The 13,728-nt window shown below is 61.0% G+C and overlaps 2 protein-coding genes and 1 long non-coding RNA gene across 4 annotated transcripts in view; 1 reads left to right on the forward strand and 2 right to left on the reverse strand.

Annotated features, from left to right (window-relative positions):
- The window catches only part of TNFAIP2 (TNF alpha induced protein 2), a 13,029-nt gene extending 9,141 nt beyond the window's left edge, over positions 1-3,888 (reverse strand). The window contains exons 1-3 of the mRNA XM_029950796.1: positions 3,789-3,888; positions 457-820; positions 5-90 (exon numbers count right to left, since the gene is read on the reverse strand). Coding sequence (XP_029806656.1) covers positions 5-90; positions 457-805 — 435 coding nt within the window. The 5' untranslated portion in view covers positions 806-820; positions 3,789-3,888. The remainder of the gene's footprint in view (positions 1-4; positions 91-456; positions 821-3,788) is intronic.
- A 186-nt stretch (positions 3,889-4,074) lies between these two features.
- Positions 4,075-5,977, forward strand: LOC115302890. Of its 2 annotated transcripts, none has more exons than XR_003913695.1 (3): positions 4,075-4,268; positions 4,706-4,787; positions 5,289-5,977. It is a non-coding gene; the product is annotated as an uncharacterized LOC115302890 (long non-coding RNA). The 2 variants fall into 2 exon arrangements; XR_003913696.1 differs by lacking the exon at positions 4,075-4,268 and adding an exon at positions 4,408-4,573.
- Positions 5,978-12,599: 6,622 nt separating this feature from the next.
- Positions 12,600-13,728, reverse strand: part of EXOC3L4 (exocyst complex component 3 like 4) — an 11,792-nt gene continuing 10,663 nt past the window's right edge. The window contains exon 13 of the mRNA XM_029950797.1: positions 12,600-13,121. Within this exon, the coding sequence (XP_029806657.1) occupies positions 12,929-13,121 (193 nt within the window). The 3' untranslated portion in view covers positions 12,600-12,928. The remainder of the gene's footprint in view (positions 13,122-13,728) is intronic.

Raw genomic sequence — 13,728 nt, forward strand, 5'->3', positions numbered from 1 at the left:
CCGCCGCCGCCCGCAGCTCGCGCTCCAGCAGGAGCAGCGGCCGCGCCGCCTCCAGCCGCCCGCGCTCCAGGTCCGCCTTGAGCTCCTCCACTGTGGGCCGGGGACAGGGGTCAGCGGGGCGGCCGGGGTCCCACCCCGCGGCGCCCACGGGAGGAGGAGGAGGAGGAAGAGGACGGGCGCCCAAGAGGCGAAGCGATGCGCCTCCCTCCCGCCCCGACGGGACGGACGCTGGGGGCCTCCTCCCAGCGCGGAAAGGTGTTGGGGGGAAACCAGGCGAGGAGATGAGGCCGAGGCCGAGCCCGGCTCTCGGCTCTCGGCTCTCGAGCCCTCCTGCTCATCTCCCTGGGATGAGCCCCAGCCCTGTCCGGCCAGCTCTGACCCCCCCCCCCCCCCCCCCCCCCCCCCCCCCCCCCCCCCCCCCCCGCATACCGACGCTGCCTGGGGGCCCCAGCCTACCTGTGGGCAGCGGGCCACTCAGCTCAGGCTGGGACTCTGGCTGGCCCTCTGGTGCTGCTGGGCTGGGCTGACCCTTCTTCTTCCTTCCTTTGGTGAAGACGCTGAACATGTTGGCCAGTCCTTTTGGCCTCTTCTTCTTCTTCTTGGTAGCCTCGACCTCATCGGTGTCCGGGGCTCCCTTGGCCTCTGGGGGTGGCACCAGGTCCTCGGAAGAGGCCTCTGACATGGAGGCCTCCGATTCCGCCTCTGAGGTGGAGGGCAACTTCTGGGAGCTTCCGGGGAGGTCAAGAACCCCTCGGACAGTCTGCTGGCCTGGCAGGCCTTGGAAGAATGTCATAATCTTCAGCATCGCCCTGGCTCAGGCCTGCAGACAGACAGGCAAGGGGAGAGGGAGGGTAAGAGCGGCTGCAGCGGACAGGCCCAAGTACACAGCTGCCATGGCCGCCGTGGGCCTGCTTGGTCTGTTTCCACCATGTGACCTTCTGGGTCTGGCGATCCCGGCCCAGAGCAGCGCGAACAATCCAGCTCCGTCCCTGGACACCAGTTTCTCAGCACCTGCAGTTTCTCTTCCAGTACACCCCCCTCCTCCCCAGACCCTCCCAAGATCACCAGAGGGAGGGAGGGATCTGGACGTGTCAAGTGTCCCAGACAGAGGGGGCCTTCACTTCATTTTGGCAAGTCCTCCTGGGCAAGGGGAAAAAACTGGAGGGCATGAGTGCCTCCTGCACCCCTGAGACCCCAGGAGAGGAGGCAGAGCACGGGCTACCGTGGCACTGCGCAGAGCAGGACCTGAGGTCCAGGAGGGTCACAGCACCAGAGGCTGCTCCATCCTCCATCTTGCCTGGTTCTTCTCTTGTCTGTGTGGAGTCCCAGAGGGACGCTCTGAGCAGAAACATGGCTGCTGGGGACCATGCGGGGAGCAGAGCCCGACCCGCCATCCTGGCCTCCGGGCTCAGGTCTAGAAATCATAGCGCCCTCTCAGACTTCAAGGGGTGGGAAAGGGCCTCAGGGAGGCTTTCACGTGTTAGCAGAGACAAGGGACCCAACAAGGCACCGAGCCATCTGAGGTCACCCAAAAAGTCAGACCAGGAGCCAGGCTTCCCGGCTCCTGCTCCACCCTGCCGGCTCCCAAATTTGGTGACACCACTGTCACAGAAGCTTCCACTTTCTGTGCCCTCCTCAGGTGCCCATCCCATCTCTTTCTCATTCCCTTCAAGGAGGGGATTTATTATCCTCGGCACACAAAACTGACTCAGCGAAACTCGCCTGTGGTCAGCAGCTTGGGCTTGGAACTCAGAGGGCCTGGTGCTGCATCCTCCTGCCTCCCAGTCCCCCACCACCTCTCAGGCTGCATTCGGAGAGCAGGACCCCATTGTGCCCAGCCTCACGCTCCCTGGCACCATGACCAATATCAGAGCAAGGCCAGTGGAGGGGAACGTGGCTGAGGCCCGGAGAGGGGAGCAAGACAGGGCCGGGAATGGGGAGCAGATAGGATCAAGCCTCCCTGATGGCGGAGGCAATCCCCACCACCCGAGAGTAAATACGAGTTGTGACTCATGGAACACAATCACTTTGATTCACCTCTGTGGCAACCCTGCAAGGCAGATAGGGGACCCCTCATCTGGGAGAAACTGAGGCAAGGAGGCGCGTGGGAGAGGCTTGCCACAAGCCCATAGCAGGCATGGATCAGGGAGGTCGGACCCTTTTCACAGCCTCTGCTATCTCCCCACCAGCCCAACTACCCCCAGCCCATCCCTCCAGGGCCTCGTCACAAACCACTGAGTTTGGCCAAAGCCACTTGGGGGACAAGTGGCCTGAGTGTCTCCCAAGTGGCTTCACCAGGTGCCTTCAGCAGAGTCCAACACTTCTGGACCTCAGCTGTCTCCCCTGTGCTCCCTGGGCTGAGGGGTCCAACCCAGGACCAAGCAAGGGGTGCTCTGGGGAGCCCCAAAGCCAAGGTGCAAGGCCACCAGGCTCTCCTGCCCCACCCACCCCCCTGCCCCAGCTCTCTCTCCTGGTCCATCCCATCTTCATGCCACACAGCCGCAGGAGCTGGTCTGGCCAGCCCGCTGGGGCTACTGGGCACCACCCTGAGCAGACAGGCCCCACCTCTGCCCTCCAGCTAGGGTGAGGGAGAGGGCTGCCCTAACCAGCAGTGCAGCCTACCAGCCTCACCTCTCCCTTCCTTGTCCCACACCCCCTCGGTGCCCCCACATGCTGGGCCCTACCTGACCTCCAGCCTGGATCCTGCAGGTCCCCACACGACATCGCTGCCGCCTTGCCTCTGTGACACAAAATCCTCCTCACCCTTTCGAGGTCCTGCAGCAACCCCCTTGGCTCAGTCCTGGGACTTGATTTTCAGAGGCGGCTGGTGCAGTGGAAAGCTAAATGGCTAGGAGATCAGCTGCATCCCCCACTGTGGGCAATACCTCCCTTCCTTCACTGGCCTGTTTCCCCATCTGTGAAATGAGGATGAGGACCCCCACCTCACAGTGCTGCTGAGAGGAAGTGGCAAAACCCCACAGCCATTTGCTGGCCCCTAGCCAGCCTTTGTAGGAGAGGTCGTCCTGTGTCCCCTTGTCTGTCAACCCTACCTCAGAATTGGGGTAGAGCAGAGGAGGGCAGGAAAGGTGTCCCTTCAAGCCTGGGCTCAAGGCTGGGCACACTGGCTGACACAAGGGGCCTGCTCAGTCATAACATGTGACCACAGCCTGTGGCCCAGCGGTGACACACACCCCACAACCCCTGCCCCCCCCCCATCCCAGCCTTCCAGCTTCTCCTCAGGCACCACACACCCCTCTACACTCCTTCCTGGGTCAGGCCTGATGCCCGCAAAGTTTCTCAGGGCCTCTGTGCCTGATTCCTCTGTCCTGGCCCAGAAAGGGAAGGCACTGCCAGCCCCCTGCGCGCAACCCCCCAGGGAGGACACCCAGACACAGGCAGGCAGAGTAACTTGGCCTTGATCACACAAGCCAGCCAGCCCCATCCCCCTCAACCTTCCTACTGGAAAAGGGCCAGAGACCCCTGCCCCCCCCCCCCCCCGCCCCCGCACTCCTCCTTCCCTGCCTTTTGCAGGACTGAGCTCTCGGCTGTAGAGATACCAAATCTGAGTCTCCTGCACCCTGATGCGCCGCAGCTCAGTGCAGGGACCTCAGTTTCCCCTAGAAATGGGGCTGCCGGCGGCCTGGGACCCTCGGAGCCTTCTGCCCCCGCGGTCCGGGCGCACTCCGGCCGCTCCGTCGGGGGATCCGGCCGGGAACTCGGGGTGGAGGCGGGCGGGCAGCCGCGCGGAGCGGCGAGGGACAGACGCCGTGCGGGCGGAGGTCACTTACTGTGTCCGGGGCCGGGCCGCCACTGTCCCAGCAAAGCCCGGCGCCGCCAGAAATAGTCGAAGACTCCGCCCTCCCGCCCCGCCCCCGCAGGCGCGGAAAACCCTTGGGCTTAGGCCAAGGCTGAGCGCTGCGGGGGCGGCCGCGGTCCGCTAGCCCCGAGTCGCGCGCGCCCCGCCGCGGGGTCTGGGGGAGACACGGCACCAGTCCGGGCAGGGCAGCGGGGCCGGCCGGGGTCGGTCAGGCACTGGCATTGTCCGACCACGGCTTCTGATTGGCTGGTTGAAAGGGGCTCAGGACCACTTTCCCGCGTCACAGACCCAGCACCCACCCCGGCTGACGGGCTCTCTCCCCGCAAGGTCCTGGGGACCGTCCCGCCCTGGGTCCCTGTGCCACGCAAGGGTCGCTCCCTCTGGGTAGAGCATTCCGGTTCCAGGCATCAGTGCGCCCCAGGGAGGCAGGGGTGTGGCGCTGCTGGAGGAGGTGGGGAGGGGGAAGGGGCGGCAGGGTCAGCCAGCTGCTGACGGAGCGCACAGTGCCGGGGGCTTTGCATCCGCTCGGCTTCACAAGCCTTGCTCACAGGGGGAAATGGCTCAGAAAGGTGACGTGACCTGCAAATCGCAGAGGTTGCACACTGTGTGGCGGGACTCCCGCCGGGGCACTTTCCCTTTCTGGGATTGGGCTTGAGCCAGGACAGGCTTCCGGAGGCACCAGGCCCAGACCCCTACAGCTCAGGCGTGATCACCACTCATTGCAGCTTTGTCCTTACTCAGGGTGGCCTTGAGCAGGTCAGACCCCTTTCTGGGCCTGTTTCCATTGAAACCCAGTTTCTCCATCTCTCTGGGTCTGGGGGAGTGGGTACCCTTGCTGGTGAAGAGCGACTGTTAGCCACTCACCCCCTTCCCCATTTCTTGTTTTAGGAATTCTCGCTTTCTGGAAAGAGCCGTGTCATTAAGGAATTCCCCAGCTGGGCACCAGCTTCCCTTTTACTTCTTGCTCAAGGTTCTGCCCCTCCCAACCTTTTGTTTGCCCCTACCTTGGTGTCCCCCAACGTGTAAATTCCTGCTCTCCCTGTAGGCTGGGCAAAGGTCTCAGAGGCCAGGGAGTAGGTAGGGTAGAGGGGAGCTGGGGGTGCCCCTTGGGACTAAGAACTTCCTCTTCCTCCTTGGGAGAGGTGGTCAAGTACCAGGCTGGGCCTTGGCTACAGATCCTGTCCCTGGGGTGTGCTCGTGGGGGGAACCTCAGGAAATGTCAGTAAGATGGATTCCACACTCTTTCCCTGAGTCCCTGGGGGGGGGGGGTGACAGTGTTCAGATGAGCCCACAGAGCCACGGTGCCCCTGGGCTGGGAGGGCCACTTCCTCCCTAGTGAACAGATTGGGGGGATGAAAGGTCATGTCCCTAGTTCATCCAGCCAGATGGGGGTGAGGAGGGTGGGAACCAAGGGGTCCTGGCTCACTGCCTCCTGTGGCCGCATTGTGCAATCCCCACGTTTTTCTGCCAGATCTCCTCTCCTCACCCCAAAGGATTGGGAAATCACTGGAGAATCTGAAGCTTTCTGGATCATTGTGGGGGTGGGGGCTGTCAGTCCCCCTCCCCAGAGCCCCAGATCCTCCTCAGCGGAGCTCCCTCTCTATGGCCTCACCCTGGGCAGCAGCCAGGAATTGGGAAAAGTTGCCTTCTCCTTTGTGCTTGCACCACTCACTTCCCCTTTCCGGGTTGAGATAGGAGGGTCAAGGGTCCCTACATGGAGCCCCCAACACAAGGGAAATCCCCTGAAAACAGGGATGCGTAGACGGCCAAGGGATGACAGCCAGAGGGGCAGGCGCTCTCATCCCCTCTGGATAGATGAGGAAACCTCCCCAAGAGGCCGGACACTTCCAGAGGCCAGCCTCAGCAGGAAATGAGCATCAGATGCTGGGTGGAGTGTGCTGGCCAGCTGCTGTCCCAGCCGCCCCCCGCCCCCCCCCCCCGGGGATGAGGAGGGGAGAGCAGGCCAGTTCCACCCGGAGGAGAGGAGTGGACAGCCGGCAGAAGCAGACTGGCATCTGCCCTCCCCAGCCTAGCCCAGAAGTCAAGTGTGCCAAGGCCCGGCCAGGAGCAGTGGTCAGCTCCTCCCTGGCAACTCTGGGCCCTGAAGCCCAGGACGCCTCCCTTCCTTCTGCTCAGAAATAACAACTGGTTGGTTTTTTTTTAAGTTGTGATAAAATACACAGAATGTAATTTCTCATTTTAGCCATTTTAAGTATACAGTTCGGTAGTGTTGACATTATTATGCAATATTATGATGGGATTATTTCGCCACCATCCAGCTCCAGAGCACTTTTCACCTCGCAAGGATGAAACTCCATACTTATTAAACATGATCTCCCCAGTCCCTCTTCCCCGCACCCCTGGCAATCAGCGTTCCACTTTCTCTCCTGAATTGGACTCTTCCGAGTAGCTCACAGAAGTGGAATCACAGCACTTTGTAACTGGCCTGTGGCACTCAGCACGCTGCCCCCGAGGTTCGTCCATGGGAGCCTGTGTCAGACTCTCCTTCCTTTTTCAGATTGAATATTTCATCGTTTATCCAACATGGTCTGTCACTGGACGCTTGGATCGCTGCTACCCTGTGGCCATCGTGAAGGATGCTGCTTTGAACATGGGTGTGCAAATATCCCTTTAAGACCCTGCCTTTGATCCTGTGGGGAGTCAGTTGACGTTTGTTGATCTCCACAGGTGCTGAGCTCTGTTCTAAGTGCTTTGCATGCATTCACGGATACTCCTTAATTCTCCCCTTTCCACAGATGAGGGAAACCGAGGCACAGATAGGACCAGTTACATGCAGAAGGAGGGTGCAGCTTGGAGCAGGGGCCAGCAGGTGCAAAGGCGCAGGGAGGGGATGGCACAGAAATGAAGGGCTAACCGGGCTTCACCGGGAAGACTGGCCGGGGTGCCTTGGTCACAAGGGCAGGGTTGACCATTCGGTGGACTCCCCAGGACCAGGCGTCCAGGGCATTCCAGGATGTCAGTGAGCCTTCCCCCGAGGCACAGGCCCACTTCCTTTTGTGAGATGACTTGCATTTACCACTGCCCTAACCCCGGCTCTCCCCAGCAGTCCTGCTTCTCCCGTTACGTCTCAGGCTGTCAGCTGACCTGGGACCCTTCCCACATCCTGGGGATGCCCCGCTCACCAGTGACATTGGATTGGATCCCCTGTTGACAGATGAGGAAACTGAGTCTCAGAGGGTAAGCGGACATAGAGTTTTGAGGCCTCGAGGCTGTTGTCCCTGCTGCCACCGGCCTTTCCCAATAGGGGAAGTCACTTGTTCGAGGGTATCTGAAGTCCCGCCGGACCTCAGCTGGAGTCTGCTGACCTCCCCAGGGGCCACGGGGTGGCCCGGACAGCTGGCCAGGAGCCTCCCGAGCAGGGCGTGCCTCCCACGAGCGCATTCACCCGGCCAAATGTTTACCAATAGATAGCGCCCCTCCTATCGCCCATGAAGCCACTCCCCACTGCCTCCCCCGAGGAAGCCAGGCCACACAGTCCCTTTAGAGTCTGGCAGACGGAGAAACTGAAGCAAGGAGAAAAGGCTTCTGCAGGCGTTCCATGAGCCTGGCCCACCTCAAGCCCAGAACTCTTACCAGGAGTGCAGGGCAGTGCAGGTGGTGATGGAAGATGGTCAAATTTAGCTCCTGTCTCATCCGACCTGGGGCTGCCCTAGGGCCCTTCTCGGAGATAGTGGGACTTCCAGGAAAACAGCCAGGAGGTTTGCTCCTCAAAAGGCCCCACTGATGACAGAGGCAAGGCACAGGGCGGGAGTTCTCTGAGAACCCCAGCCTCGCATGAGCCTGGCCAGGCGGGGAGGGGAGGGAGGCCTCCCCGAAGCCTCTCCGGACCTGGGCGCTGGGAGCCTCCCCTCACCCGCCAGGCCCCCCTGGGAGCTGGGAGCTTCTGGATTTTGGAGAAAAAAGGCATGCTGATGGGGGCTTAGGTGTGCAGACCACATGGTCCCTGGGGAGCTCCATCACTTACGTCTGTATTTTCCGACCCGTGGCTCCATCCCTCAGGCCTCAGTCTTCCCTCCTGGAAACGGAAGGGACACATGCTCAGGAAAGGCTTCCAAGAGAGGGTGCGTGTAAGACCGGTAACGCACCTCTGGGTGAGTGAGCACCGCGAGCCAGGCCCTCATCCAGCACCGTATGTGCATTTTCTCAGGCAATGCTTCCAGTTTTACAGCTGGGGATAGAACCCAGAGAGGTGGAGTAACTTGCTCCAAGTTACACAGCTAGGAAGGTGCAGAGCTGGGGTCCCAGCCCGGAGCTGTCTGAATCCAGAAGCTGGCTCCTACCCTGCGCCAGATCCACGGGAAAGGGGAACGCCATAAGGCCCTGAGTGCAGCCAGGCACCCAGTGGGTGCTCCGGAAATGGCAGGGCTTTTCATGACTCCACTCTTCTCCAAGGTCCTGAGAGGCCATGACTTGAGGGCTCTGGCAATCAGACAGCGCTGGGTCCGCCATCACTTGCTTTTACAGGCCTGCCCCAGTCCCCAGCCCGGCCACCTCCAGCAAGGCGCTCCACGGACGCCTGACATTTCATTATTCATGATATTCCTCGGATGAACATTTCCTTTTACAGATGCCAGTGTCCTGTGGGGGCCCCTGGTGGCTTCTGGGGAAGGGAGTATGGAGACACCTCACCTTACAACCTTTTTGTACTTCCCCCCGCAAGTTTGCACGGATGTTGGTTTGTTTTTATTTTTTTAACATAATTTATTGTCAAATTGGTTTCCATACAACAGCCAATGCTCATCCCAACAAGTGCCCTCCTCCATGCCCATCACCCACTTTCCTCTCTCCCCTGCCCCCATCCACCCTCAGTTTAACCTTTTTGTACTTTTACAATTCTGAGCTATGTGGGGGCGCCTAGGTGGCTCACTCAGTTAAGCATCTGACTCTTGATTTTGGCTCAGGTCATGATCTCAAGTTCATGAGTTCGAGCCCCACATCAGGCTCTGTGCTGACAGTGCTGAGCCTGCTTGGAATTCTCTCTCTTAAAATCAATAAGTAAACATTTTTAAGAATTCTGAGCTCTGTGATTGTGTTACTGTCCAAAACATTATGAGAGTTAAAAATGAAAACATTTAACAAGTAAATGTTAAAGGCCACGAATGGTCCTGGGGAGCTATATGTGTGGAGTAGGGGACCCCTAGGAGGAGGAAAGTTTGCAGTGACTAGTCCAACCCCACAGGCCCCAGGAGAGAAGTGGACCCAGGGGTGGGTTTGCCTTGTCTGGCGTTCAGTCCCCTCTAACCATTTCACCAGGGGAGGAGCCCGGGGGTGGGGGGACCGGGCTGAGACCCTGGCAGCCAGCACGTCTCTCCTATAAGAGGGCCTGGGCCTCCCAGACCCAGGCCTCGGGAGAGCTGGCCCTGGTCAGCAGCGCACCTGCCTGTCGCCAAGCTCGCCACAGCCGGTGGGGGAGGGGCAGGCCCTGACCTGGGAGAGGGGCCCCTCTGGCCTGCTGGAGTTCCCAAAGGGACTTTGTGGTGGCAAAGGAAGGAAGTGACAACAGGGCTGGAGGGTGACTCTGAGAACACTGCAGCCTCCTCTCCCCTCCCCTGCAGGGGTAGGGGCCAGGTAAGGACTGCATGCTGGCCCCCATGTACAGGGCCCCATGTGGTCAGGGGCCAGGAAGGAAGGGGCTGGGGTCACCAGGCAAGCCAGGAAGAAAGAGAGGCTGTACGGGGACAGAGGCGACACACTGACTGCCATTCACAGTGCACCCTTGGTGCCCAGATCTGAGGACGGTCTCCGTTACTGCCACCCTCCCTCCCCTGGTGCTCTCCGAGCTGCAGATGAGGAGGAGATGGAGCCTCAGGGAGGAAGTGGCCCCAGGTTACCAGCCAGGAGGGCAGAGGGGACCCCTGAACCCACTGCCGCCTGGCATGGCCCGGGGGCTTGTACAGCACAGCCCTCTCAAGGGGAGCTGTGCCCACACAAGAGCCCAGAGGGAGAGGTGCCCACGGAAGGCACAAGTCCAGGCTGAGTGAGCTAGGGCTAGGCTCCTAGGCGACACTCCAGTCCCCGCCTGCTACTCCGGGATGGTCCTAGGGCTGGCAGGCTCGTGTCCTTGGACCTGGGCTCTGGGCTTGGGTAGGGTGGCCCTCCATGTGTTCTCACTGCCCCCTCCCCAGGTTGGGCTGGGGTTCCCACAACTTCTCAGAACAGGTCTTATTTCATGAACCCACAGGCTTGGGACCAGAGACCAGAAGCACCCCCTAGCCGGGAAGGAACCCCAAGAAATGTGGGCACTGAAGGAAGCCAAGCTGAGCTGGAGAGGAAAGAGAAGGGGGCCGTGCAGGAGAAAGAGAACAGCCAGACAGGGACGGGACCAGAGACCAGCTGGGAGGGCCCAGGACCCAGGTCCCAGGGGCACATCGGATGTCCTGCTCCACCTGAGGAATGCAGACACTGGGCAAGGCCCCTCCATTCCCAGACACATTCCAGGAACACACATGCACACATGCTTCCTTATCAGCCGGACAACCTGGCCCGCAAGTCCGGAAGCCGCCCTCGGAGGGCCAGCCCCTCCCCCACACTTGGCCTGGCCAGCAGGATGGCCAATGAAATACTCCAGGCTCTCCACAAGGCTTCATAGGACCTGGCGAGGTAGGAGAGCCGGGGGGTCTGCGGCAGAACGGTCCAGGGCCAGAGTGCGGTGGCCCTGGTCTGGCCCACCTCTGGGCCCCAGGCATCCCGACGGCACCCTCGTCAGAGCTGCTGTCGGCCTCCTGCTCATCTCAGCTTGGCCTTGGACAGTCAGCCTGCCTCCAGACGTTGCTGGGCTCACAGGAACACACACGAGGCACCCATCCTTGCCTGGGCATGAAGGTGCCTGCCAGGAAAATCTGATTTCCTGTCTCCAGGCCCAGACACACTCAGGAAGATGGCCCTGGGTTTCAGCCTGAGTCCTTTCCACTGCAACGGGATCTCCGTCAGCGAGGGGCTACTCCACTTTGAAGCCTCTTCCCAGCCTCCTCTGGGGCACTCTCCCTACTCACCGACCCCGCTGGCCTCGGGCTTCGCTATCCCTCAGAGGTCCCCCACTCCTTTTTAACTTTTGCTTGCAGACCGTGGCCTGGCCAGGCCCTGGGAACACGGGATTACAGGAGAGCCAGGCATCTGGCTTTGTGGCTGGCGCGTACTTTACCCTTCCCAGCCTGGGAGGCAGACAGCACCCCCATTTCACAGCTAGGAGAACAGAGGCATGGAGAAGTAAAGGAATGTGCCTACAGTCTCATGGCTAGAAAGTGGCAGAGCGGGGACCGAACCCCTCCCTACCCCGGCAGCCTGCCGTGGGAGCCCAGCCCAGGGCTCTCAGCCTCCAGCCAAGGGGCTCAGGCAGGGAGGACCAGGCCTATTAGGGGCAGGGGCAGGGCAGGGGCTGCCGGGGGAGGCTTCTGTGAGGAGACTGGGCCTCAAACACAGGGTATGGGCTCCCTAAGGAGACCCCGGCCAGGACCAAATCAAACCTTCTATGCCCCACCCCACCCAGCCTTGGACTCACCCAGGCCACTGATGGCTACTGAGGTCAAATGTGGAGTCAGGCTGGCCTGTCAGTCCCTGCCCCTCTGACACCTCCCTTCCCCTGTGAGGGTCTTAGGCTACCTGTGCTGGGGCCTGGTGTGATGCAACCTCCACCCTCTGCTGGCCTCAGTTTCCCCACAAGGGAAAGACAGAGGACTGCTCATTAGTGTCAGCACCGGAAAACACTCTGTCCCCATCCTTGGCCTGGAGCCCGGGAGCCCCAACCACTCCTCATCCTCATTCCTGCCCCACTCGCCCCACCCCACTGCGTCCCTGCTTAGGGAAGTCTGGACACCCCCTCGGCTTCCTGCCTGCCCCACCCCTGACGCCCAGTACCTGCTCCCGCTCCCTTCAGCACCCCAACAAGACTCAACAAGCCTTGGTGCAGGCTTGTGGCAGACCTGACCCTGGCTGTCCACAGGGTAGGAAGGTGGACCTAGAAGGAGATCTTCCCCCTGCCCGGCCCTGCAACCTTGCAGAACTCACCTTGTCCTTGGGAGACTCGACTTAGTTCTTAGGACCTTGGCCCACCTGCAGTTCCTTACCCCCCACCTCCGCCAAGGTCAAGGTCAGGCTCATGGAAGTCTGCTGCAGAGGGATGGGCTGGGAAGGCACCTGTTACTGCCTTATTCAGTGTCTGTCTACCCACCCCCCCACCCCCGCCCCCCACACACCATCTCAGCACTCAGGCTCCCCGCCAAGCTGGAGGCTGCCAATGCAAATGGGTTTCCCAGCAGCCTCGCCAGGGGCTAGAGTCAAATTTCAGTGCCAACTTTCCAGGAGGGAAGGACCAGGGGGGAGGGATCGGGTAACAGGTGCACACTGCAGAACTGAGGCCGCCAGGATCACCCCCACCCCCTCCGTGGCTCACACCGGCCCCGCACCAGTTCTACCGCTTTCACAGCTGGGAAGTCCCTCTCACTTCAGGCCGCAGAGCAAGCCTTGCCCTTTTCCTGTCTCCCAGGGACCCAGGCCTGTTAGAAAAAGACAGACAGTGCCCACCCCTGCTGGGTGAGGCTCACTTGGCACATGAGGCCAGTGCACCCAGGATCTAGGGTTGAAGACTTGTTCTCTGTAGCCACAGGCACGAGCCTTCCCAACTCTGGGCCTGCCTCAGGCTCCGCATCTGTACAATGCAGAAAAGGACCATCTACCAAATGGAGTCACCACAGAACCTTCCATCCCGAACCCTTGGCACCTGGAGACCCAGACCTGCTCTCGGCCAGCTTGACCCTGCCCCCTCTTTACGGAGCACCATTTTAATTCACCTTTATTTAAAAAATAATACTCTGCTTCACCTTCAGACTCGGGGTGGTGCTGGACCGTTAGGCCGGGAGGCCCTTTCTGGTAGGCAGTGTTGAACCTCTGCCGCCCCCGGAACACTCCCCCACAAATGCCTGAAATGCCTCTCTTCTTGCTGTTCCTTCTGGTAAGCAGCCATGCGTGGCTGAAAACGAACATTGCATGATTCTGGGCGTCCAGGTTGGGTGCAGGGCTGAGAGCACCTCCGGAAGCTCCTCCTTGGGGCTTCAGGTTCCCACCTGTGGCCCGCCCCCGCTCAGACCCAGAGCATTAGATGCAGGTGATCAGCAGGTCCACGGAGGTAGGCACTTGGATCTCTTCGAAGAGCACATGGCTTCCAGCAGCTCGGAAGCCCTCTGCCTTGGCCGCAGCCCTCAGCAGGTTCTGGGCCTGCTGCAGGAGGCGCTTGTTGCGCCGATGGCCCAGTCTGCGCAGGGCCAGGATGGCCACCACGTGGTCCCGCCTGCAAAGACACGCCCTATCAATGTAGGTCCGGTGTCCCCACAGCACTTCAGCCTTGAGTGAGGGGAGCCCCTGGGCTCAAGTGCAGGGGCACCCAGCATTCCTGGAACCTGTCCTGAGAAAGGCTGAGAATGACTGAGAATGACTTGAAGGAAGCCAAGAGGGACAGCGTGCTGTGCCTCCGAGCGTGCAGAGGGGGTGGGGCATGCCCCCGGGGGATCACGTCTAAGCAGAGGTTCAAGAAACGGTGGAGCGAAGTAAGGAGTGATGCGGCCTCAACGAGCGTGGGTCCAGGCCAGTGTCAGAGGCCTCTTCCTGCAAGCACTGTGGGGGAAGCCACAGACGGGCAGCGGGGGTAGAGAGGGGTGGGCTGCCCACGGTAGGGAAGCCCCAGGGAGCAGGGGAAACCCCGCAGCGCTGTGGGGGGCGGGGATAGTCACCTCTGGCCAAAGGCGGAGACAGTCCGGGCGGGGGGAAAAGGGCTTTGCCCGGGGCTCCCTCTGGCCTCCCCATCCCGGAATATCCATAGCTATGGAGAGATTCGGGCTGGAATTTCCACGGGTTCGATGACTCACCGCCCCCCCCCCCCCCCCCCCCCCCCCCCCCCC

The sequence above is a fragment of the Suricata suricatta genome, chromosome 9 (assembly GCF_006229205.1).
Source record: "Suricata suricatta isolate VVHF042 chromosome 9, meerkat_22Aug2017_6uvM2_HiC, whole genome shotgun sequence".
Classification (NCBI taxonomy): domain Eukaryota; kingdom Metazoa; phylum Chordata; class Mammalia; order Carnivora; family Herpestidae; genus Suricata; species Suricata suricatta.